Source organism: Mastomys coucha, unplaced genomic scaffold (assembly GCF_008632895.1).
Source record: "Mastomys coucha isolate ucsf_1 unplaced genomic scaffold, UCSF_Mcou_1 pScaffold23, whole genome shotgun sequence".
Classification (NCBI taxonomy): Eukaryota; Metazoa; Chordata; class Mammalia; order Rodentia; family Muridae; genus Mastomys; species Mastomys coucha.
This window is the reverse complement of record NW_022196906.1, coordinates 53,373,828-53,400,170: the sequence shown is the minus strand read 5'-3', so window position 1 is coordinate 53,400,170 and position 26,343 is coordinate 53,373,828. Positions and strand designations below refer to the sequence as shown.

The following is a 26,343-nucleotide window of genomic DNA, read 5'->3' as shown; positions in this document are numbered from 1 at the left end:
GCACTCAAAGCCCATTTTCAGTGGGCTCCTCCTCCAACAAGACATTACTCTTTAAAGGTTCTGTAATACCCACAAACAGCACCACTAACTGGGAACCAAGTGTTCAAATACTTAAGCCCATGGGGGACATTTCCCATTCAAACCACCAGAGACTAGAAAGCTACATCAGAGATATCAGAAGTACTGGGAGTTGGAGTTTCAGTAAGATTGTTGTATCTTCGCTTAATTTCCAGCCTGTGCCTCAGACCCTGCAGCTGGCCGCGATGCTGATGCTTAAGAAGAATCGGATTGCCATCTATGAACTCCTTTTAACGGAAGGCGTGATGGGGGCCAAAAAAGATGCCCACATGCCCAAACACCCAGAGCTGGCAAACAAGATTGTGCCCAACCTTCATGTAATGAAGGCCATGCAGTCTCTAGTCTCAAGGCTATGTGAAGGAGCTCAGAAACATTTCTACTAGTACCTAACGAATGAGAGCATCCCAAGATTACCTGCAACTACCTCCAGTGACCATGCCCACCACCCTGTGTTGCATCTGTCCTGAGACTGGCAGGCATCCTGAGACTGGCAGCCCTTGGCCCAAAGGTCCAGAGGGTGAGCAGCCTGCAAGATTCACAAGAGGGGAGGCAGACAGAGACACCTACAGAAGGAGTGCTGTACCCCCTGGAGCTGGCAAGAAAGCTGAGGCTGGGGCTGGCTCAGCAACTGAGTTCCAGCTTAGAGGCAGCTTCGTGAACATGTCAACCACCTCGGTGAACTTGGAGATTATGTTGCATTGAATAAACTTTAAAGAAAAACAACAAAAAAGGTTGCATCTTCATATTAACACAGAACAAAGTATTTGAGTATAATTAATACACTAATGTTATAGTAGAGCCCTGGTAATTTAGTCTAAAACTGTTTATATATGTAGATTGGCCACAAAATCTTGTTGGAACAGATTTTAACTGGAAAAATGGGACTACCCTAAAAATTCAGTATACAATGGTATTTGCTAATGACTCATCTCTACAGCTCTATCTTCCTGCTAAACTCCTGACCCATGTAACTGTTTACTGATATTTCTATTTGAACATCCAATGGATACTTTAACTCCAACTTACCTACACTTAAATTTAGCCCTCCCCAACCTATTTGGTTCTTTCAGACATTGCATCTGTATTTATTCAACTGTCCAAGCTAAAACTCAGAGTCACCAACATCTCCCCTCCCCTGACACCGATTATTTATCTGTCTTATCTCTCCTAAACCCTCTTCTCTGTTGGAAGTCTCTTAATTCCCTCTACTTGACTTCAGGCCACCATCATCTGCTCCCCACAGTAGTATAATAAAACCTGAATTGATTTCTTCTTTTGTCTCCTTTGCACTTAAACTTCAAGAAGTAGTCTGAGTGATTCCTCTAAAATGGAGACTTAAGACCAACCAGTTTCTGCAGCAGAGTGCTAATCCGTCCTCAGGCATTCCCTTCTCCCAGCCCCCACTTAGTGAAATGAAATGTTGTTACTATGTTTTCCTATATGCCTCATCTTTCCTTACTATGCATTTAAGAGCCTTCAAATTTCTTTGTTATTATTGTTATCTTCTCTGCTAAACTTTGACTCTTGTCAACCAGGCTCATCACTGTGTTCACTTAACACAGGGCAGGACCTGAGACACTTATAAATGTCCTTTATAAGTGCTTTATAAATGTTAAGTGAACAAATCAATAATTTTGTCATCCCAGCACTTATCACAATACTTGGCAAAACAGGTATTTGCATTTAGTTCAGTGACTTATTTTTTTATGGGCACAGGTACTTATGGTTGTGGCTGTGTACCTGTGAACTTATAAAGTCAAGTTTTCAATGAAAAAATAATCAGGTCTTAGTATTTGTTAAGTTAATAGTTCTTGGACTAAAGATAAGTGATTGACTAAATCTCATGCAATAAGCAAAATTAATACTGTGTTGGTTTGTCCTTAAGAAGTACCTATCAGTTGGAGGAGGGACTGAAGGAGCTGAGGGGGTTTGCAGTCCCATGTGGGGAGCAACAGTGTCAACTGGCCAGACCGCTTGGAGCTCTTGTGGGGGACTGGACCACCAAGCAAAGAGTACACATGGAGGGGCCCATGGCTGAGGCCACATATGTGGCAGAGGATGACCTTGTTGGACATCAGTGGGAGAAGTGGCCCTTGGGTCTGAGGGTGTTTGATGCCCCAGTATAGGGGAATGCCAGGTTGGGGAAATGGGATTGGATGGTTATGGGAGCACTCTCATAGAGGCAGGGTGGGGGGATGAGATGGGGGTTTCTGAAGGGGCCACCTGGAAAGGGGAAAACATTTGAAATGCAAATAAAGAAAATATCCAATAAAAAGTCAAGAATGTCAATGGAAAAAAAAAAAAGAAGTACCTATCTTTCATAATTAGAATTAATCAGAGATAGCTCCCTAGAACAGGTGGCCTTTGAAAGAGAAAAGGTGAGGAAAAAAAATTCTTACCTAGAGGAATGTAAAGGGCAAATATAAAAATATCAACGTCTGTGGAGAAGTTAATGATGTTCTGAAGACATGGGGAAGTCCTAGTTGAAATGTGCCATGTTCTCTCTTGGGCTTAGCTATTCAGGGGCTGGCTAGCTTTCTTCTCCTCGGACCCTGACATGTAGCCAGGGAAGGAGTTGCAGATTTTGTTACTGGAGGTGATTAAAGCACTGAACTCTTGCCTTCCTAATGCTGAAAAATAATCCTTTTACTTCAGAGAGTAAGATTCCTACCAAGTTTTCAATTCCTAGGATTTAAGTCTTCATTTAATTTTTATATCAAAACATACTTAGAATACATTTCACAAGAATATTTGGTCTGGTTATTTTTGGCCCGCACTTTGGTAACTTAGACTCCCATACAATGGCAACTCTGTTTTCTTTGCTCTACAGTTTCTTTGTGCACTATTCCTTGAAAATGGGCCTCATTTTCTAACTTTGCTGAAAAGAAAAAAAAAAAAGGTTAATTTCAGCAACAGCTTTATATCTCTTTATAGATTTATATCTTAGACTTTCATAAAAATATGTTGCTAAGAAGCATAGATGTGGACTTAGGTACTTGTTGAAAATTTTGTTATTCTCAGATGTCTTACTAAACAAAGGAGCTGGCTAATGACTCAGAAGGATGATCCTATGAAAGCGCTGTCAACGACTGCATTAACATTGAAACGCAGGAAAGGATCTGAAGTATGAGCCTGGCTTACTTTATAGTCTGACTCGCCAATTGATTTAGAATCTGCACCTTTTTTTTAAGTCTGCAGCTCATCTATTAGTGGTTTATTATAGAGTGGCTTTTATGAAAATTTCGATTTAATCACAAGTCAGAAATATATGATTTAGTCATTCTATTTTACAGAAAGTGCTTTAAACTTTTTAATATAAACTCAATATACACAGGAGGCTGATAAATTAATGAGATGGTTCACAGAAGTCATACATGAAAATCAGTGTGCTATTTTATTAGCTATAACTCTTATTTTTTTCAAGATTGGAGATAAATGTAAGCTTCATTTTAGAAGTCACATTATACATAATTTTAATATAATGAAAAAGTCCCTCTGTCTTAGATGGCCCAAAATTAACATTTGCAAGGCAATTTATAGTTTCCAAAGAGCTTCTTTCATCAATTATCTCAGAAAACTGAATAACGATGTGATTATTAAAGGTTAATTAAGCAAATACTTGTGAAGTAATTGGGAGGTAATCTATTTCTAATTTAACAGGTCATCAGGGGTATTTAGGAAATATTTTTTCTGGTTAATAACTCTAACCAAAACAAGATATTTAAATGGTTTCCCTAGTGGAAAACAATAAGCGAGTGTTTGCTCTTTTAAACCAATTGTTTCAAAGAGCCAAGGGAAGGGAGGGCTCCTAATTTCACTATTTTAATGAGGTTTCTGAGTTCTTCATTCCCCACATCAATCCACGCCTTATATTATTTTGGAACTTCGGAATAAAATAAAAAAAATAGTAAGTGACTAGAGAAGGCATGGCGTGTGTGTTAGAAAAAGAATTTAGTCTTTTTTTTTTTTGCAGGACACAACACATCTTGGATATTGACTATACGCAGAAGGGCAAATAAAAATCCAACTCGTATCAACAACCCAACATGACTACTATGGTGAAGAACCAGCGTAAAACAGTATGGGCACTCTCGCCAGCAGACTACAAACTGTTTTCTCCTAACTTTGGGTAGCTCGATCCTCAGTAGTACCAGGCGGTTGAAAAACCCAATTCCCGCGTGCTCCGGCGTTTTCTGTCGAGAGCCCTTTGGATCCCAGGTACAAAACTGGAAAGTGACCATCCAGGGCCTAGGTAAATGGCTGCAGAGACTGCAGAGAATTAGTCCCGGGGAGATTGAGTCACGGGGTTGGGTCCTGGCCTGGGCACGCGATGGAGTGGACTCCCCGCACCTTTGTCTGAGCCGGGGCCGAGGGTCTCAGTGGGGACGCGGGGCACCACGGTCCAGGCGGGTCGGGTACCGCCCGAGAGGAAGCCAGAGGTCGGCGCAGTGCGGTCGGCCCCCTCCCACGGGAACCGCGCCAGGTCCCCAGCAAGAGCCCGGCGGCCTGCTATTGTTTTTGGCGTGCACATAAATCCGTGCGCCGACCCTCAGTGAACCCAGGTTTCCTCCCGGAGGCCATTCGGTTTCCTCGGAGGCCCTATATAGAGGCCCGGGGCAGAGAGGTGCGCGCAGGCTCGCGGCCCCGGTTGAGCAGCTCGGGAGTCCGTGCGGCTCTGCCTCAGGTCTCCGTAGCCTTTGAAGCCGTCCGCGGAGGTGAGGGGAAATCTCTCCCCCCGGTGAGGAGCGGGAGGAGAGGAGGCGGATCGCTTCTCCGGGGTTTCCCTGACGCCAGCAGCAGCGCCCGGCGCGCGCGCCCCGCGCCCGTGCCCGGCTCCGGAGAGCAAGGCGGGGTGGGGGGGGGAGGGGAGCGGGCCCGCCGCCTGCCCCTGCGCCAGCTCGGCTCCACCGCCGCGGCTGCCCGCGAAGCGACCGCCGGGATTGGAGCCCGGCAGGCCGCGGGGCGCGAAGAGGGTGCTCGCGGGGAGGGAGGCGCGCGTGCGCGGCTGTGAGCGTGCGCGGCACGGCGCGCTCCGGCGCCCGCCCCCCACCCCGCGGTCTCCGCCCCCCTCGCTCTACCGTGAGGAGCCCGAGTCGGCGGCGGGTGGCGGCGCCTGGGACCTGGAGAGACCGAGCCACCCCCCCCCCAGCTCTCGCCCGGAATGTACTGACTCTCCTCTGCTCTCCTCCCCGCCCCGCTGCAGGAGGGAGGCGCCCAGAGTCTTTCCCCCTGGGCGCGCGAGGGGGCCGCGCGGGCCGGGCCGGGCCGGGCTGGAGCCGAGCCTGCGGCGCAGAGACCGGCTGAGGCGCGCCGAGGGAAGGGCGCGAGCGCTCCGCGGCGCTATCGCCGCCGCCGCCGCTCGTGGGGTAGAGATGGCGGCGGAGCGCGAAGCCGGGCGACTCCTCTGCACCTCCTCCTCCCGGCGCTGCTGCCCGCCACCGCCGCTGCTGCTGCTGTTGCTGCCGCTGCTGCTGCTCGGGTGCCCGGCGTCCGGCGCCGCGGCCGCGAAGAGCGGCTCCCTGCCGCAGTCCGCAGGTAAGCGGGGCCGGGCCCGGGACTCCGTGGGGGCTGGGGCGCGGCACCGGCTCCCGCGGCCGCTGCGGTGTATTTTTTTGTTGTTGTTGTTTAGGATCCAGAGGGGAACGTGCGGGAACTTCTCCTCGACTCCCGTTGCTGGAGAGAAAAGGGTCTCGCGTGGCTGAAAGCGGAGCAGGCAGGAGGGGTTTCTACCGGGGGAGGGGCGCCTCTGGGATCCCGGCCGGAGCTCTGGGGTCCAGTTCTGCGCTTTGTACCGGGAGGCAGGTTCACCCCTCGCCTCTTTCCCCTCCCCCAGGCTCATCCCACTTGTAAGAGTGGGACATTCTTGTGCTCACACAAGCACCAGTAGAGGCCACTACACACCTCATTAGATAAACAATCGTACGGCCAATTCATTAATTTTCAGGAAGGGATGGAGGAGGGGGCTTGAATTCATTCTCCTCACACACACCCCCATCCCCCTCGGCCATGGGTTGTCCTGCTTCTGAAGTCCGGGGAAGCGCTGTCGGATCTCGAGGGACTCTTCGCTCAGTGATTGGAGCTTCGGGAGAGGGGGTGCTAAGGGGCATACTAGCCCCCTCATGATCAGAGCAGTGGTGTTGACTTAGCCGTGTGGACGCCTTGGAGAGCGGCTCCAAGTGATTCTGTGAAGTAGTGCCTCTTTACTAGGGATTTAACTATATTTCAATGTAAGCCACCCTCAACTTGTGAAAAATTTCAGGCATCGGATTTTTAAGAATTTGTCCCATATGTGTGTGTGTGTATACATGTATATATGCAGCACCTTTTTTTTCTGTGTGTGTTTCATGAGTTTCTGGAATCACCTGCATTCTTACTTATTTAAGGGTGCCAGTTGACACATTGCCAAGCTTCTGATAGTTGAGGAGCAGGACTCACTCAGCACTTGAAGAGCAAATTGACCTGTGCTTTGCTAACCTTGTTTGCCTAAGGTGGTGTGCCATACAGCTTGACAAAACTTTCACTCACTTAGTTTAAATTAAATTTAAATTTCACAAGATTTAAATTTTTAAACATGAAGGTCACCTGATCAGATGCAGTGGCAACTTGTAATTGCAAAACCAAAAACTTGTTTTCCTCTGATTGTTATGACATCATTAGAATCACGTCGCATTGTGGTTTGCTGATAAAGTTTGGAATTTTGCATCTTGTGCATATGTGTATAGAGCTTACAGCTTGCCAGTGTTAAAGAACAGTTTTAAATCCACACCAGTATATATTACCTGAACTGCTAAGCAACAGTGTTAATGTTAAGTTAGGATCATTGATGTGATATGCATTTGGACATTTATCTTGTACAAAGTTTTGGGCACAGTTCTCAGACCTTTAATGTAAGTACCTGAATAGTTTCTTTTCATGGGGATGGGCAGGTGAAATGTAAAAATTTTGGAAAACAAGTTCCTCTTTTTTTCTTAATTTTTATGTAAATTTATATCTAACTGATTATGTATGTATTTGAGGTCATAGCTGGAGTTTGTGTTTAAAGTTTTGCCAGTGACTTTTTAAGTAAAAAAAAAGCTAAACGATGCTAGAATTTAGAAATTTGTTTTACATTTTATTAGTCAATCCATCTGTCTGTCTGTCTGTCTGTCTCTCTATTGCGTGTGTTTGTGCCTGTACCATGGCATGCTGGGGGATAGTCAGAGGACCTCTTTGGAGGAGTCACTTCTCTTTCCAGCATGTGGGTCCAGGGGAATGAACTTAGTTCCTCAGGCATGGAGGCCCATGAAAGCAGTCACTTAGAAAGGGATCTTAACATCTATTTTAGTATGAATTCAATCAGTGGGTTTTTATTTTGCAATGATGAGATGGGAGGCATTTGCTCTCTGCCTTTATGGAGTTGGCAGTCCAGTGTGTAGGTAGGGACAATAGCTATTCAACTATGAATTACATAGGTAAGAGATTGTGATAAGCACTGCAAAAGAGAGTAGGTTTTGAGAAAGTGTGTGCTGGTGTGATTTACCTAGCCAGTGCCAGGGTTTCTCAGATGTGAGATGGTGATGGGTGGAGGTTAGTTAGAATGCTCACAGTTAATTAGTAGTGGATAGAGTCTAGAGCACAGGTCTGATTCTCCCTCATAGGCCTTTTTGTTTTCGTTCCAAAATATTTTCTGTTAACCCCTCTGTCTCATTACAAAAAAGGAAAAAAAAAATCACTGCAGTGAGCAGGGGCTGCTCTGTTCTGTCCTGAGCTGTGGAAGAGATCAGAGGATGGAGAGCTGAGTAAGCAGTTTTGGATCAGGCTGTCTGTAAATCAGATATCATTGGTTAGTATTTTATTTGTTTGCTTATTTTGAAGAAGGATAGACTTGACTTTTTTTTTCTTTCTTTCTTTCTTTTTTTTTTTTTGGTAGGAGAGCGATGATATTCAGTAGTAAGAGAAAAATAGATGTGGGAACGGAACAAATGAGTGTTTTACCCTCTTAGGATAGACATTTTGGACATGTGGAAGAAGAGAAAAAAGCAAATGAGATTCTGGTAGAAGATGGTTCGCAGTGGTGAGGGATGGGAAATGAGTAAGCACACAGCCAGGCTTTAGGAAGGGAGGGCTGGTCACTGAAAAGCTTTGTAGTGATCCTTGGGGGAGACAAATCGACTGAGCACCCTGTGAATTGCAAATGCTCTCAGTTGACATTTTTCATAGAAGACCCCACACATTCTGACAGGCATTTACTTGATTTGACACATTGCCTCATAAGGTGGTCTGTTTCTGTTTTTAATAATGCCTGTTAGAAAGCCTTGCTTCACGTTTAGAGTCATATTCAGTCTCCCACTCTTAAGTTTTAGCTTCCTTTGCCTTTATCAGCATCAACATGTATCGCTTGACTTGGTGTTTGCTTTCCCCATGGGTTCTGCTTGTGTTTTTCACATTTTTCTTTTACTCACGTAACTACTGATTTCTAATGTTTGTTTCATTCTCTCCTGTCTTTTGACGCTCCTGGCCCCTCCCCCTCTCACCACTTGGTAGCTTCATTGATGCAGGTCCAAAGGCAGACTCACCTTTGCTTCTCTTTCCTCCTCTTCCTCCTTCCCTTTTCTCAGTGTCAGTGAACCAGTCCCTGGCCAGGTCTCTGGCATTGTTAGAATGATTGCATGGGTTTGTCTTGTATCACCCGCTGTAGCCATCATTACCCCGCTCTCCTGAATTAAGATCTAGAAGACCTTATTCTGTTTGATCTTTACCTCCTAAGGATTTCTTCTGTCAGTGCCTTTTCATCTTTATCCACACCTGAACTAGCAATAGCAACGCTGTAATAAATCTCTCTGCCTCAACTGTTACCTTCTAGATGCGTCTTCCTATTGGAGTAATCTTTCTGAACAATGTTTCTAAGGGTGGAACTCCCACTTAAAATGTCTTATTAATAAGTATCCCATAGTTTCTTGTTCTAAAAAATCCTTGGGATGGAGATTGTGAGATCCTGTGCATTCTTTAACACTCCCCACTAATCCCAGTTTAAATTAGTCTCCTCTCATCACTCTTATGTGTACCCTTTGTTCTCCCACTCCAGATTAATTGCGGGAGCTTTCTGCCTTCAGGCTTTTGCACATGCAGTTCTTTTTTTCCTGTTAAAGCTACATCCTACTTCTTTAACTCCTATCTTATCAGAAACTTTTTTCTATTGGCTTCTCCCCCAGAGAGTTAATGGTTGCTGTTCTCCTTGTTCCTGTAGCTTTTAAAATACTTTTCATTTTATATTACTTATTTTCTTGTCACCTTTGATAGTCTTAACCTCTGGAGGATTGGCACTTGACTTACTGACCTTTATATTCGTGCTATACCTGAAGCATCGATTAGACTAGTTGTGCTGCTTAGCTTGTTGTCAACTTGACATGGAAAGACAAAAACCTCAGTTGAGAAAAATGCCTCCATTAGATTGGCCTGTAGGCAATCGTGTGTGTGTGTGTGTGTGTGTGTGTGTGTGTGTGTGTGTGTGTGTGTCTGTGTGTGATTTTCTCATACAAGAAAGCTGTCTGAGCAAGCCATGAGGAGCAAGCCAGTAAGCAGCATGCCTCCATAGGTTTCAGTTCCTGACTCCAGGTTCCTGCTTTGAGTTCATGCCTTGACTTCCCTAAATGATAGATTGTGACCTGGAAATTGTAAGATGAAATTAATCCTTTTCTCCCACATTGCTTTTGGTCATGGTGCTTATCACAGTAATAAAAACAACTAGGATGCTAGATAACCAGTAAATGTTTGTTGAGGTGTGTTTGGCTATTTTTGAACTTGCTGGGCCAAAGAATATGATTCCTTTATGTGTTTAGTGACAGGTTCTTGTGTAGGATATGCATGTGTGGCAGTTGTCCCATTCTCTCTCCATCCCTCTTCAGCCACTCTTCACAGATTTTCTGACCCTTTAGGAACTTGACCATTCTCTTAGATACCCTGCCATTTTAATATTTGTCAGCTTTGTCATTTGTGGAAAGATAATTGACTTTTCCTGAGTTGTATAGAAAAGAAGTCATATATTTTGGGGGTGAATACACATAGGAGATAAGAAATGTGCTCCATAGCAAATTATCTGAAAATTAATTCATCATGTGGGATAAAGAAAGGACCTTCATGTGAAAGCAAGAAATTGGGAATGTGACTCATGATTCTATAGCTATACATATATCTATAAATTGGGGGCCACAGGCAGGCAAGAACAGTACCTTTCCTACCTCACTGTGTTGCCAGGAAAATGAGATGTAAAGTTGCTCATAAACTCCATTATATTTGTGTAGAATAGTTTTTAATATTTCTTGTTTAGCTTTAGAAATAAAAAATGTGATTTAGTTTTTACTTTTTAAGATTTTATTTGTGTTTGTGTTTGTGAGGGGGAACAGGGGGAAAGGGGAGGGAGGGAGAGTATGTGTAGAGGACAGAAGAGTACATTGGATCCTCTGGAACTAGACTAATAGGCAGTTGTGAGCTGCTCAGTGTAGGTGCTAGGAATCAGATTGGGTCCTACAGGAGAGAAGTCCATGCTCTTAACTGCAGAGCCATCTCTCTAGTTTCCTCCCCAAGTTTATTATTTGAAAGCATAGTTTTTCATTTGTCTCAATTGATTATTGTGTGTTTTGCCTTTTATATTTTTCTCTACATCAAGAAACATTGGGGGTTACTTCAATACATCTCTTTTATGGAGGCTCAGTGTAATAGTCTTCCCCCCAGATCCTTTGATAAGTGATTTCCATGCCATTGGTGAGTATGGACACCATAACACAGTGCACCCATATGAAGAGAGCAGTAGGGCACTGCCTAGAGGTGTTGTATCAGTCAGAGAGCTGGGGAGCTGAGTTTAATTGGGAACACCATCAAGTGAAATATGATTGTAAAATGGAGGCCACATTTTGGATTAATTTACAAGAAAGTATTTTCATTAAAAACATTTGTTTATGAGACCAAGAAAATTCAGATTCACTAGTATAAAATCATTGCTTTGTAGTTACTGTCTACTGTATGGCTCATTCTTTTACATCATGACTGTGAGCTATGTATAACTTTAAATGTTTCCCCTAAATATAATGTGTTTCTTTTTTTTGCCGTATTATCTTTAAACCATTTTATTTTTAAAACTTTTTTTAAAAATACGTTAGTTTGCAGTTAACTATATAGAATTGTAAGTTTTATTAATCTCATTTTTAACCTATGAGTAGCAATTTTAAATATTTTCTTTCCTGTATGTGTATTTAGTTTTCTTTTCACACATAAGCAAAATTAGACAATTGATTGTTTTCAACATTTTTTTTTTAATCTTACTATTGGAGATCTTTTCTATCTGCACACAGATTTTTCTCATAACTATTATTTGAGATGTGTGTGTGTATTTTGGAAAATGAGTATAATACTTATAGTGGCCAATAAAAATATTACTTATAGAACAGTCAAAGTGTTTGAGGCAGTGTACCAGTCTCTTCTATCTGCATTTTTGTATTGAGTGTAAGAGTAATGTTATTGTACACTGTGTAAAGATTATCCTTGTATTAGTCAAATGCTGATTTCTCTGCCTCTGCTGAATTCTATGTCTGGTTGCAGACAGACATGGCATTGTAATGCTTTTATTCTAAGAATCTCCATGTTGTGTAAATATTGCTCCCCATTTATTCCCTGATTTGTCAATAAAAGCTAATCAGCCAATGACTGAGCAGGGGGAGAATAGGGTTGGACTTCAGATCCCAGTCAGCCAAGGGGGTGGGGTGGGGGAGGAGGGTGGGAGAAGAGGAGGAAGAAGAAGAGGAAGAGGAGAGATTTGCCATGAGGAAAGGGTTGGAGAGACACTATGAGAACACATCTGGAGCAGAGAGAACAAGATCATTACTAAAATACAAGTATTATCTTGGGGATTTTGGCTGGGAGATAGCCAGATTAGCTTAGAGGAATAGATTAGATTAATAACTGCTCAGCCATTGTGCCATGAAGCTCAATTAAATAAATCTAATAGTCTCTGTTTTATTTAATTGGGAGCTAGCCTGGATATAGGAAAATTGTCACTTTTAAAATTATACTAACAACTGAACATTTTTCCATTTTACAGATAAGAAAACTGAGTGTTAAATGTTAAGAGCTACCATCTGGAAAAGCTAGCATTCAAATGCAGTGTTTGCCTGTCTTCACTGCTTTGTATACTGCTGGCTGTGTATTCTGTTAGAATGTGGAAGACATTCCTGATTTGCTGTGATAGAGCTGTGTATTAAATGTTTTTCTGCATGTGGTCTTTCCCTTCTATAACTTTGAATTCCCGTATATGAGGACCAGATAGTTTATGTGTATCTGTAGGGTTAGGGTTTATGATTGTTAATGTTAATGTGGATGGCGCCATTCCTTGGCTAGGATCCTGGTCCATATAGTAGAAAAAGGGAACTGAGCACCACCATGCATTCTCTCTTCCTGCTTAGGAATGTTATGTGCACCAAAATCTTACCACTTGAATTCCCTGCCGTGATGGACTCTACCTTTGAACTGTGCGAAAATAAATCCTTTCTCCAATAAGTTGTTTTGTCAGGGTATATTTATTATGGAATTAGGAAAAGAAATTAAGTCATGGTTCCATTCACTGTAGACCACTACTGGTAGCATTAAACACTTGAACATCCCATTGGCTGGGATGTTAACTGAAGGCCCTGAGTTAAACCTCTACTTACCACATACAATCAAAACAACAAAAACCATTGACTAAAACATTTACAACTTTTCTAAGATATTTTTACCTTTAGTTGTGCATATTTCATACTAAATTTTTAAAATTTTAGTAGCGGATACTATAGTCTCTGTTTTGTCTGTTAGTTGGTTAGGATGCTAGGTTAGTTTGTTGGATGGAGCGGTAATCTAAAGAGCCCTTTTACTGTGTACTGAGCAGGGGAGGACATGATCAAGCAGTGCTTCATCTCAGCTAAGTGACTTTTATGTAGTTTTTGTATTTGAAAACTGGTGTTTTCTGATTTGATGTGAAAATTAACCTTTTGTCATTCTCTAAGACTTAATTATGTATCTTTTCCTGGTCTAAAGTAAGGTATGATTGGGAAAATCTTTTCATTGCTTATAAATGATTGTATGTGATTTCATTTTATATGTGTAAAAATAGCTTCAGGGCTGAGTTCACGAAACAGAAATTCAGTGTTATGTAGTGAAGCATTTTAAGTTATAGTATGACCAGAAATAATATTGCTTGAATGAGCAGGTTTTGCTGCCTTTTCTGAAGATGTGGTTTTATATTTTAATTTTTGAGACAGGGTCTCTTTATTTAGTCTAGACTGGCCTTAAGCTTGTGATCTCCTGCTCTGAGTGCTGGAATTATATATGAACTACCATGTCTAGTTTATAGATTCTGTTGTAATGAAATCAGTGTTTGAATAATTCATCATAGGGAGTTAGCATCTGGGTAGTTTTCATACAAGGTTGTAAGTTTTAACTTTTCTTCTTTAAAATACCATTAGAACTTTTACATGATTTTATGGCTGAGCTGGAACTCACTCTGTAGGTCACTCTGGCCTAGAACTTAGAGATCCACTTGCCTCTGCCTCCCCAGTGCTGGGATTAAACCACTACCACCTAGGTCAGCAAGAATTTTTAGTTTTTTAGTCAGACAGTTGTTCCAGAGCTAAAGGTTTAAATAATTTTGACTAATTGCAGACACATATCTTTGAGCCATACACTTTGGAGATAGATAATTAAGATGAAATGGCTGTGTTTTCTGTCCTCAGGAAGCCTTGGGTCTAATGGCTGAGATAAGACAGGTAATAGGTAACTTGATTTGGAGCAAACACTATTACTGCTACAGGTGGAAAGCATTCTAGAATCATTGTGTCAGTGCTGATCAAATGACAGTGCTGCTTTCTCTCAAAACTCTGGATCTGGCTGGATCTTTAGAGAAGAAGTCCTAGTTTAGGAAGCCAGTGAACAGGAGCTCTCAAGAGTGAATTACTTTTTGTTTCTTCAGAGTGATTCCTGAAGCATGTGCCTACATGAGGATTTCATAATAAAGTCACCTGGAGTTCAACTGCTGCAGTGTCTTTTGGGTCATGTGTCACTGTATGTGTGTGTGTGTGTGTGTGTGTGTGTGTGTGTGTATGCATGTGTGTTGGGTCATATATCACTGTATGTTCGTGCGTGCATGCGTGTGCATGTGTGCTGTTAATACTGAGAGTTAGACTTGTGGCTTGGCAGGTTGGATGCAGCCTGAACCTTTCTTCTGTAAATCTGGAGACAGATTGTTCTGTTTGTTTGTTTGTTTTTTTGTTTAGTTTTTCCAGGACTGATTATTAGTTGACAATAGTTGGTAAAGGTTCCTGAGTAGAATTTTAAAAATAATACTTCATAGACATTGAATAGAGAATGTTTTTCTGTTGCAGAATGAATGAATTAAAAAATAAATGTGTATTTTCATAAAGTATAGTTAACAAAATGTCATTACAGTTAACAATTCAGGAATAGAATAATAAATTGTAAGTTTTATATAATTTTTAACTTATAACTAAATACAATAACTAAAATTTGAACATTTTGTTGGTTAATTCTTGAAAACTTGAAATTTGAGTGAGGTAGTTTTAAATTTGTATATTGTGTTCAAGACACTGTATACAGAAATGTTTTGACAGTGACCTCCTTTATTAATAGCACCAGAATTATATTGAACTCAACCTTTATGCATCTTCATGTAACTGAAGAAGAGTGATAAGGGAAGTTTTGAAGTCCATGCATCATGCAAGTTTCTCAGTTCCAAAGTTCTCCTTTTTGATCATGCCTTTATTATAAGCACTTTTTGTTTTGTTTGTTTTGTTTTTGTTTTTGTTTTTTTGAGACAGGGTTTCTCTATGTAGCCCTGGCTGTCCTGGAACTCACTCTGTAGACCAGGCTGGCCTTGAACTCAGAAATCCGCCTGCCTCTGCCTCACAAGTGTTGGGATTAAAGGTGTGCACCACCACTGCCTGGCTACTATAAGCACTTTTAACAGACAGAATAATCTAGTTCCAAATCTGTAGCTGACCAGAAGTGGGTAGGAGTGTCTTGGGATGTTCTTGACCACAGGAAAGGTGGTGAAATCCTTTTTTTTTTTTTTCTCTGCTGATCCTTATTCCTCTGGCCATGGCATTTATCTTTGTGGACAACATTGCTAAATCTAATTGTTAATTGGAATTTTAATTTTTGTGTAAAGTTAATTGTTGATTTGACTTTAAATTTTTTTAAATTATAAAAATTTGAATAAATGTATAAAATAAAATATGAAATCATATACCAGACCTGTCTTCAGAGGTAATAACTTTTAATAATATAGATTTTATATTATATATGTATAATTAAATAAGCAATACATCTATAACAAATTGGCAAGTTGGATTATGATGTATGTATTATTTATCAACTTGTTTTAGGACCTCCTTTTATATGAGTGCATTGTACCATAGTTGTTTGATAGCCATATGGCATTTGTTAATATAGTCTATTTAACCAGTTGTCTTCTGATGCCCCCAAATTTTTGATTGTTAACAAATGATATGAGTCTACTTTTTATAAATTTTCATGTTTATGTATATCAAATAATTGTGGAACTATAAGATAGAACATTTATATTAATATGAAAATTATCTTTATATATGTGTGTTAATTTTTGGCAGTTATTTGCAATTCATTTGCTTAAAAGATGATTCTTAGCAACAAATGAGAGTGTCTGTTTCTCCACACCCTTGCCCATAAATGATTCATGTCCAGACTTCATAATTTTTACCAACTTGACAGATGAAAACAGAAGTGTCTCTATGTATCTCTTTATTTTGTATAATGTATGTGAATGCTGCCACACATATGCTGTGGTACTTGTGTGGATGTCAGAGAACAGTCTTAGGTGTTGGTCTTACTTTTCTGGCTTGCCAGAAGGATTCTGGTGCAAGATCCTTTTTGTTGTCTGCAGCTATGTATGCCAGGCAGGATGGCCTGCAAGCTTTTTGAGGTTCTTCTGTTTCTTGTTTTCCATCTTGCCTTAGGAGCACTGGGATTATAGATGTTCATTACCACACCTCCTGGCTTTCTGTTGGTTTTGAGGATTTAAAGTCAGACCCTGAATTCTTGCACAGTGAGAGCTTTACCCATCAACTATCTCTCCAACCCTTGTTTTTGCATTCACTAATAGAATTAGCACCTTCTCAGGTTTTAATTGATGATTTATATTGCTTCTGAGAATTGTCTGGTTTTTGTCTTTGTTTTTTGTTTTCACATTTTCCTCCCCCTGTTTTTTGAGTTTAGTGATAATGCTGTGTGTATGTTTGTTACAAGGGAAAGTGGGGTTTCTTCTTTTGGGTGCCACCCACCATGATGTGATGTAGTAAAGGAGTTTTTGCTACAGTCAGCACTAACTGTTAGCTAAATAAACTTTTCTTTATAAGCCACCCAGCTTCAGGTATTTTATTATCATGAAACTAAGTGAACTAATACAGAGGGGCAGGGCATGATTTCTATTTTGGACACTTTGAGCCTAAAATTTAGGTCAGGACAGTGTGTTTGTAACTCTATTACAGAATTGGAGATCTGTTGAGAGGTATGGGCTGGGCATGTAGATTTAGGAGTTATTACATAAAGATGATCTTAGTTCACGACATGAGAATAGATCTGCTTAGAAAGGGGGAAAAACAACAGCAGCAACAAAAATCCAACCTGAAATAGATGTTTAGGAAATTACCTGTAGTTGGGTTTACAAAGAAAGGAAAGCATGCAACGTCTGCAGAGAGATTGGTACCAGAGCAAGGTGAGTGCCTAGGGTAAGAACAGTGTAGCACATAAAGTTCTGTTTCACCTACAGATAGGTTTTTTGTTTTTTGTTTTTTTTTTTTTTTTGAGAAATATCTGTATAAATAAGTGGAATAGTGCTAAAATAATGTTGCTTCTTTTTGTAAACTCCGTAGTCAACATTCTTGGTCCCAGAGTTTGAGTGCTATAAGAGAGAGATTACAAGGACTATACTGGTAAATTCTTTACTTTAAATGACAATTTTAACAACTTACCACCCACCCTATTGTGCTGAGGTAAACAATGAGTTGATATATATCCACGTTTAGAACCGAGCTTGGTTATCTTAATTACCCATTAAACATAAACTGTTAGTCCTGTTGTTTTGTTGCTCTAGACTAGATTGAGAGGTTAGCTAAAAAGATAACACTAGTGTAGCTTGGTTTATGTTTTTATCTGATGGCTTTGTATAATTAGGCTGTTAAGTGTGTTTGTGACGAGGAGGATAAGCATTTGTTTAGTCTTGGGTGGTCAGCTGGCTTCTCAGGATCAGAGCTGAGAGTGAGATGAGGAGTAAAGGCAAAAGCAGCAAAATACTATTGAGCAGCAAGCTCATTTCTTCTCTTTTCTTTCTTTTTTCTCCTTTTCTCTTTATTCTTTTGAGACAGAGTTTCAGTGAGGCCTGGGATTCATGTTGTAGCCCAAAGGAGGCTTAAACCTGGCATTCCTTCCCCCTCCGTGTTCCCTGTGCTGGGTTTACAGGCATGAGGCACCACACAGGCGTATCCACCCTGTGGCCTTCCTGTGACCTAGGATAACATTAGGTTCAAAACAAAAACTGTAAATTTTCTTTAAACATTATGAGATTGTTGTTAATGAGATTATTTTTGTTGTTATATTAGTGTTTCTGAAGTGTGAGTTTTATAGATGACAGTGTCCTGCTGCTAAGCCAAAAGTTTACACATGCCTATAATCATTCTTGAAAAGTTTATTTTTATTATAGAAATATATCATTTGTTATGTAATGGATTGGTAGTTACTCTGTGAAACCATAGCAGTAATCTCTAAAGATTGACCTGTTACGTATGTGGGAGACGAAAGTGGAGATGGTGCTGGTGGCTATTTTTAATACCTGGAGTTTAGCCTTATCTGTGTCCTACTGAATAATAGGGAAAACGCTTGTTCACTTGGCACTCTCACTTTCGTTTGCTCTTACAGGGTCTCTCCCTCTCTGCGTCTTCCCTCCCACTCCCTCTCCTTTCCTCTCCCTCTCACTCCCTCTCCTTCTCCCTCCCTTTTCCTCTCCCTCCCTTTCCCTCCTTCTTCCTCTGTCCCCCCTCAGTTAAATTATTATTTCTACTTAAAGTAGATATATGGTGTAGTGTGGCTTCTCTGTATTTTTCTTTTGCATCTGTGAACCTATTTTAAGGTAGGAGAAGTTTTCTTCTTTCATTGCTTGTACTTTAATATCTTTCTTGAGTTCCAAAGGTAAAGTGTACTCCCCACACTCACTCCCACCCCCATTCTCTATGGTACTTTATTTCTCCTTTTATTGTGTCAGTTTTTGCTTTCTATTTTTGGAAACTATATTACTAACTGCATACAAATTTATAATTGTCTCTCGTGAGTAAGTGCATTGTTAGGAAGTTGCTAATCTAGCTTTGTCAGGTGTTTTTTTTTTTAAAATAAGATTTACTTTTATGTATATGAGTGTTTTATCTACATATAAGTAAGTGTACTATATGCATGCTTAATGCCTACAGAGACCAGAAGAGGATGGTGAATTCTAACTGAACTTACAGGTAGTTGTGAAACACTATGTTGATGCTGGGAACGGAAACCTTGCCTTCTACAAGAGCAGCAAGTACTCTTAACGCTGAGCCAGCCATCTTTCCAGCTCCTCTCAGCTCTGTTTTAGTGTTAAATAGTTATATTTGTTTTCAAACTTTGTATAGACTTGGTTTTGCTGTATACATAGTATGTAGTTAAATGTTTTTACTTTTTATTTAATGTAATATTTTAATTTTTATTTAATATATTTTATTTAATGTAACAGTTGATATTTTAGCCTTTAGTCTTTTATTTCATTATTTACTTAATCCCTGCTCATTGTGTTTTCTTTATGGATCTTCTTCCTTTTATAAAAATTATTTTTGTGTGTATGTGATTGTGTGTGTATGTGTGATGTGTTGTGTTTTGATGTGTCTTTGCACATACATGTATGTGATACATAGGTGGACATTACCGGATAACTTTTGTAGTTCTCTCCTTCCACCTTCATGTTTACTTTGAGGATCAAATTCAGGTTGCTAGGTTTGCACTGCAAACTATTTACTAGGCTAAGCCATTTCTCTAGCCTCCCTTTCTTCTTCCTCTTCTTCCTCTCTTCCTCCTTATTGATCATTTTTAGTTAGCCAATTTTTTTCCCTTGTAACTGCCGATTGTTATTCTTTTACTGATTATTTCAATGGTTCTAAAAACATCTTTAGCTCATATTGAACATAATTTCTTAGACAGTGAAAACTCTTTATAATAGTAATTTGCACTTCCCTTTTAATTTTTGACATTTTGTATGATTTAGTTTTTTATATTGCTCTTCTTAAGACATTACTACTAAGTAAGTCATCATTTATTTAGATTTACTCATATACTTTTCTCATTGTTTTTCTGCATGTCTGAGCTTCTATCTGGGATTATTTCCTAGAGAATATACTGTAGTATTTAGTTAGGTCTCCTGGACGTGGAGTCTCTTAGCTTCTGTCTGTCTTAAAACACTTGTTTTGTAATTTAATTCTGTGTGTTGTTAGAGTGGATGGTTGTGTTTTCTTTTCTTTTGTTTTTTTTCCTTCAGTCATTTTGTGTTTGCCAGACTTCATCTTTCTGTTGAGAAGACAGGTACATGTAGTTTTTCCTCCTGGATAATATGCTTACTCTCCTCTGTCAGCCTCCATTAAGATTTGCCCCTTAATGTGACTGCCAGAAATTTGACTCTGAGATTCCTAGTTGTGGTATTCTTTGCACTTATGTGTTGCTGGGCTTCTGGAAGCTGTAAGATGACCACTTTTATCAGCTGGGGAAAGTTTTTGGCAGATCTCTTCAAACTCTGTCTCATTGGAATTAGTTCTTTTTTTTTTTTTTTAAATTTATTATTATATGTAAGTACACTGTAGCTGACTTCAGACACACCAGAAGAGGGCGTCAGATCCTATCACAGATGGTTGTGAGCCACCATGTGGTTGCTGGGATCTGAACCCAGGACCTTTGGAAGAGCAGTCAGTGCTCTTACCTGCTGAGCCATCTTACCAGCCCTGGAATTCTTTTCGGTTTTTTGTTCTGTCATCTCTGACAAGTTCAGAATAGCTCTAGTTTTGTATCATATAGTTGTTAGGATAAGAACAACAGTTTCCTAAGACTCTCAGTGTTCTTATCAGAGGCAACACTTCTATTTGTTGAGTTTTTTTAAATTTATTTTTGTGTTTTCATTTCTAGCATTCTATTATGTTTTACAGTCTACAAGTTTCTGCTTCTAGTTTTATTACTTCAATCCTTTCTCTTATGTGTCTCTGCAGGTGAGTGGTGGGCATGCTTTTATAATTTGTGATTTTTGAGATTGTTTTGTCTTTTCAGGTTTGTTTGTAATCGAGTGGCAGGTATTGAATACAAAAAAAAAAAAATTATAGAGGTTATCTGAGTGGCTTTGTCATCTCTAGAAAGGTCTCCCTGGCTTTGGTTAATGGTTATGCTAGAGGAGCTAACAATTTCAGATCATTTCAATTTGTTCAGGGACTGAGATAGTTTAAAATTGAGCTATAAATCCTATGAACTGAAGTGTTTTAGGTTTACCTTTACTCCGTAGACACAGTACTTTGAGGTCCTAATCCTCAGTTTAAGGAGTTTACCCTTCTTTCTAGCAGGGCTTCTCCTTGTGTTTTGATCTTGTCAAAATTATGCTCAGGGCTGGAGAGATGGCTCAGAGGGTAAGATCTTGTTGTTAAAACATAAGGACCTGAGTTTGGATTCAAAGTATTCACATTAAATAAGAAAAAGTGGGTGCATATAGCCTCACCAATATGGGAGAATGGAGGCAGGAAGATCATTGGATCTTGCTGGCCATCAACCTAGCTCCAGATTTAGTGAGAGACTCAAGATAATCAGGGAAATTAGGCAGAGATTGATAGAACAGGACAGTTGACATCCTCCTTTGGCACCCATACACCCGGGACAAGCTCACATATGTGTGTATATATATATATGTGTGTATATATATGTGTATATATATATATATATATACACACTATATACACTCATTAATTTAGCTCACTTAAACCCCTTTAAGCAGTAGTCTTTAAATGTGCTAATTATACTTATACATCAGCAGTAACTATTGTTGATTGACTTGAATTTTGTAGACTAATGATAGAAAATAGCAAATGGAGGATGCCCCTTCCTATAGTATTGTTTAATTCACCATTTCAACAAATCTCTCCCTGCAGCCTACTAAGCCTTTTTTTAAATTAAGTATCTGATTTACACTGCGGATTTTATTCATTTGAGGATTCAATTCTTGTTTAAACAGATAAGGTTAACAGCTCAGGTTTGTTTAAGATACTTTGTAAATACAATGAGAATTTTACCTGGGGCAGTTCACTTTTAGACTGTTGTGTTTAGAAGGCAAGCACTTTTGTAACCAGTTTCTAGTTTTTCTTTGGCTAGTTATCTAGTTTGTTCATCTTAAGATTATGAAATCCTCTTGTTTCTCACTCCATTTAGATCTACTCCCCTGGCCAGTTTAGTTAGTCTAAACTCTTTTGTAAGATAAGGAGAAGAAAAGCAACAGATGGAGATAAATTAGTGGCTAATGTGAAGTGCTTCTGTTTGTATCTTTTATCTAACATTGAGTTTCTGTGCTCCTCTGGACTGACAATAATAACCATGATCTAATATTAAATACAATAAAATGAGTTCTTGATGCTCAAGGATACCCTCATCTTATTTAGATTATGGAGCCAGTTAATAGTTTGGGCAGATAGAATTTTATTGTCATGTTTGAATTAGTGTAGTCACATGGTACCCACAGCTCTCCCAACATACCTCACCTTCTTTCTTCTACTTGTCACTGCCCATATCACTTTGCAAACATTTGAAATACAACTGATGTGACTGGGGTAAGCAACCAGATGGAGAAGTTAGTTATACATGCCATTCTAAGTAGTAGCCATAACTTTTTTTTTTTTAAATCTTTGTTATTCTCAGGGTCTACCACATTGACTGACATGTCTTCAGGAACATTTTGTTTTACAAAGACATTTTTTTTTCCAGTGCTGGAGATTGAACCCAGAGTCTTGTGTTTGCTAGGCAAGCCTCTAACTTTGAGCTACATTCCTATTCCTAGCCTTCAGCATTTTGATTTTAAATGAAAGACTACCTCAAAATTACAGTCATAGGAGAAGCATTTGACTCATCTTTCGGCCTTTATTGAACAGTCAAGTTTATGTCCAAGACCTGCTATTTAAGTTCTTATGAATTGCTTGGCTTAATTATTCTTTAGATAGTTCAAAGAGGTCGGTAAATATAGTATACAATAAACCCAGCAAGTAGCGTCCTAGCAAACAGCCATTATTGGGGAAATGGCAAGGAATATATGGTAGTATGTGTTTTGTTTTACTTTTGATACCTATATTTGCTGACTAATGTGCTGTAGAATATACTGAATCATATAAGACATAATTTTGTTCTTAAGGAACTTGGATAATGTAAGAATTACTATCAGTACATTGCATGGTAAGATGCCAAATAAGATGTATACTTTTCCAAGCACCAGCTTTATACAATTAAAACAGTTAATACTCAGGGCTCATCATTAGAAAGGTATGCAGTTTTCAGTTCTTCAGGATGTATGAGCAGACTGAGTTGGGGAAACTGTCCAGAAAACATATTGATAATTTATTTTCATTTGACTGACAGGAATGTGAGTGTCTCAGTGCAAATTACATGAACACTGAGCCTGTTGATTTCTTTATCTCAGACCATGTCATGTCATCAGCTAGAAAATTTCCAAGTCAGTTTTATTTACTGGTACTGGCCTGTTGTGGAATTAGTGTGTGTGTAATACTGCCGTTTTTTGTTTTTGTTTTTAATTATCAGGGGATATCTGTTTATCCTGTTCCCTTTCAGTCCCTTCCTTGGGATCTTATAGATTCCAAAGGATAAGTACTTTGATTGTTTCTTGTATATACTTCTAACCCCTGTTACCTTAACATGTTCTTGTTAAATTCCAAAGCGGTCCTTTCCTTCTGATAACTGTTTTTCCGCCTTACAAGGTAGGCTGGTCTCACACTTAGTTTGCTGTGAGTATGGCTGCCACTTTCTCCTCTCTTACAGCTTTACTAGAATTTAGAGGGGTCATGCTTTGTTTTATAGGGCAACTGTGTTTTATTAGCTCTTTGTTCCCTCTTCAGATCATCTTGTAAGATGGAAGGTAGTATCTGGGAAAGAACTCAGCTATCGGAATATGCAGAAACGATTTTTGTAAGGATTAAGAAAGAGGAAAACGAGAGAATCCATAACAGCTAGTCTTTTAGAACAGCAGAGAAATGTAGAGTTACATTTTCAGTCTGTCATAACTTCATTTTAATTGGTTGCATTAAAAAAACACAAATTAAACAACCAGTTATGCTGTTTGCTCTCCTCAATGTTGGCAGTATAAAGACTTGTTCAGAGAACATGAGCAAGTAGGCACAAGGACGCTTATGTGAATGAAGCTCTGCCTAGCGGAGTGACCTGCCCTTATTTAAAATATGACCCTTGGCAACTTCAAATAGTTTGTTTTCTCAGAGGGAAAGTACAAACTATTTATCCATGTTAGTAAAAACTACTATGATTCTCTAATAGGAAATATTCTCTGATTCATTTATTGATTGAATAAGCATTTATCAAGTAGTTACTATGTGTAAGGCACTGCTAGGTGATGAGAGACATAAGAGCTAATTTAATAATGGATGTATCATGTGTAAAAATGATTATAATGCTATGTAGAAAGTGAGGGGTGTTGTAAAAGTATAGAGTGCTTTGGGAATCAAAAGTAGACATTTCTTCTTGACAGTAAGTCAAAGTAGACTTTCTGGGATGGTAGAATTTGAGCAAGTCCTGTAAGCTGTGATAAGAAGTGGTTCTTAGAAGGTTTAGGTATAGTAGATTGCTGTGCCGTGGCATGGGCACTACTAACTGTATTTATCCTGTGTTTGTTTACCTTAAGGTACAGTTGGTTATAGCTTCCTCATTTCAGTTTGTAAATCTTACCCTTTTTTCAACTTGCTAGTAGTTCTGGAAGTTCTAAGGTAGAAGAAGGGAGATTTTAGGCTAGTTGATTAACCTCTCTGTGTTTTGTTTCTTATGTGTAAAGCACTATGTGCCAGGGACTTTCCAAGAGTGTTAACATAGCCAGCCAGGTTGGTGGCTTACATTGGTAATCCAAGCACTTGAGAAGCAGAGGGAGAACAATTGCCACAAGTCTGAGGCCTGCCTAGTGTGTACATAGTGAGTTCTAGGCCACTCAGGGCTATGGAAGAAATTATCACCCCACCCCCTTTTTTTAAAAGTGTGTGTTATATGTAATAAATCATTTATTTTGTGGTTATATCCCCAGTAAGTGACTAGCAAGAATTTGAAAACAGGCCAGAATTGCAAAGTACTAAACTGTGTAGCTTTTTCCCTCCTAGAATTCCTTTGATCTCCAAAGTGCAATAGCTCTTGTCCTATTTGTGTAGTCAAAGCTGCTCTCCTATTCTAGGAGACAGGAAAGAAGTACTCGGGTAGAGTGCCCTAACCAACTTGGTAGCAAAGAGTGCTACCCTTTGCTCTAAAGAACAGAGAGTTTACAGTGAAAAGCTGCATGCATTGTAAGCTGTTATGTCATACAGTAGACCTGAGTTCGTCAACTTAGGAGTGAATATTAGGGCTTTTTTTTTCCTCCCAAGAGACCCTGGAGTTAAATTCTACAAGGTAATTCCAATACATTTTTTTCTCCTGAAAAATAATACCAATATATTTCTTGTTAATGAGTAAAATTGTCCAACTTTACTCATAAATCTTTTAGGGCTTTTCAATGAGATGTTGAAATTTAGGCATAGTAGAGGTGTAGATTTTAATAAATATATTAATGGTTTTATTATTTATTATTTATTTTACATTTTGCTAGTTAGAGAAAAATTTTTGTTTAAATATCTCCCTTTGTTTTGTGGTCTGTACATTTGTTGTAAAAGTCATGTGGTTTTGATTTGTTACTAACGTGTGTGTGTGTGTGTGTGTGTGTGTTTCATGTGCTCTGGGCTGGCCTCTAGCTTTCTGTGTAGCAGAGGATGGCCTTGAATGCCTGCTCCCTCACCTCATCATCCTGAGATCATGGGTGTGCACCACCACACCTGTTTATATGGTGCTGGGCATAAACGTAGTGCTATATACTTGTTAGGCAAGCACAGTACAAACTCAGCTACAGGCCTAGTTTCTCATGTGTATTTTTAATTTGTATTTTTTCGTTCATATGTACAATTAAACAACTGTTAGTGGAGATAATATCTTCTATGAACTTTGTTAATGTTAAATATTTTCCCTTCAGAAGTCTACTGTTAGTGTTGGAGCTACAAAGAGTGAATAAATTTCCTGAGAGGAAACGATAATAAAATATTCAGGAAGTTGTTAGGAAGCAAGAACTTTTGTTCTTGTTCATTCAGATAAGCTGTTGAGACCTTTTAGTATATCAATATAGTTTGTATTAGTGGAAGGAATGAAAGATTTGGCAGCTTCTAGTACTGTTGGAGACATTGGACTATGTAGAATAATGGAATATAGAATGCATAAATGTTAAGAATTTCTTGTAGCTGTTTAAATTTTCCCTACCCCACCCCCTTTTGAGTATCTTTATCAGAGAAAAATGTGAGAGCTTTCTGAAGTCAGGGTATATGACTAACTCAGGAGGGAACCTGTTCTTGGGGAGACCTGCAGTAGTTGATTGCTTTTCACTTCAGGAGTGTGAAACAAACCAGTATTATGACTGATTTTTATTCCTGTGCTTTGCTTTCTGGTCACTTCTTGGTTGTTTGCCTTAGTCATTAATTTTCCACTTTGCTGTAGTATCTGGTCACTGTGACTAGCCTGTTTTTACTTTTTGTTGTTGTTGTTGTTTTTACTTTTTGAATGGAATTATTGCACTTGTTTTTTAACAAGCTGAGTTTAGTTTGCATTTCTTCTCTGTTTATGTCAGAAGCAGCTTTACCCAGGAGTGATAAGCTCTGGATCTCCTCATTTGAATGAGCCTCTTCTAGAACCTGTGAGAGGTCCCAACATTGTATTTAGTAGTTAGATATTGCACCTATAAATGCTAAATTGAGGATTTTATTCCCCCTTCTGAATTACGAATGGTCAAACTTTTCAAAACTCAAACTAGCTTAGGCTATGGTAAAGGTTGAGTGTCAATTTCTTTCTTTCTTTTTTTTTCCTTTCTTTTTTTTTTTT

At 39.5% G+C, this 26,343-nt stretch overlaps 1 protein-coding gene and 1 pseudogene across 8 annotated transcripts in view; both read left to right on the top strand.

Annotated features, from left to right (window-relative positions):
* The first annotated feature begins 263 nt into the window (after window positions 1-263).
* Window positions 264-780, top strand: LOC116073630 (annotated as a pseudogene).
* Window positions 781-5,061: 4,281 nt separating this feature from the next.
* The window catches only part of Neo1 (neogenin 1), a 159,428-nt gene continuing 138,146 nt past the window's right edge, over window positions 5,062-26,343 (top strand). For 3 of the 8 annotated variants that reach the window (XM_031344461.1, XM_031344458.1, XM_031344457.1), the window contains exon 1: window positions 5,068-5,613. In XM_031344461.1, coding sequence (XP_031200321.1) covers window positions 5,451-5,613 — 163 coding nt within the window. In that variant the 5' untranslated portion in view covers window positions 5,068-5,450. Of the gene's footprint in view, window positions 5,614-26,343 lie in introns of all 8 variants that reach the window. The other 5 variants (XM_031344463.1, XM_031344462.1, XM_031344456.1 and 2 more) reach the window with 4 other exon arrangements.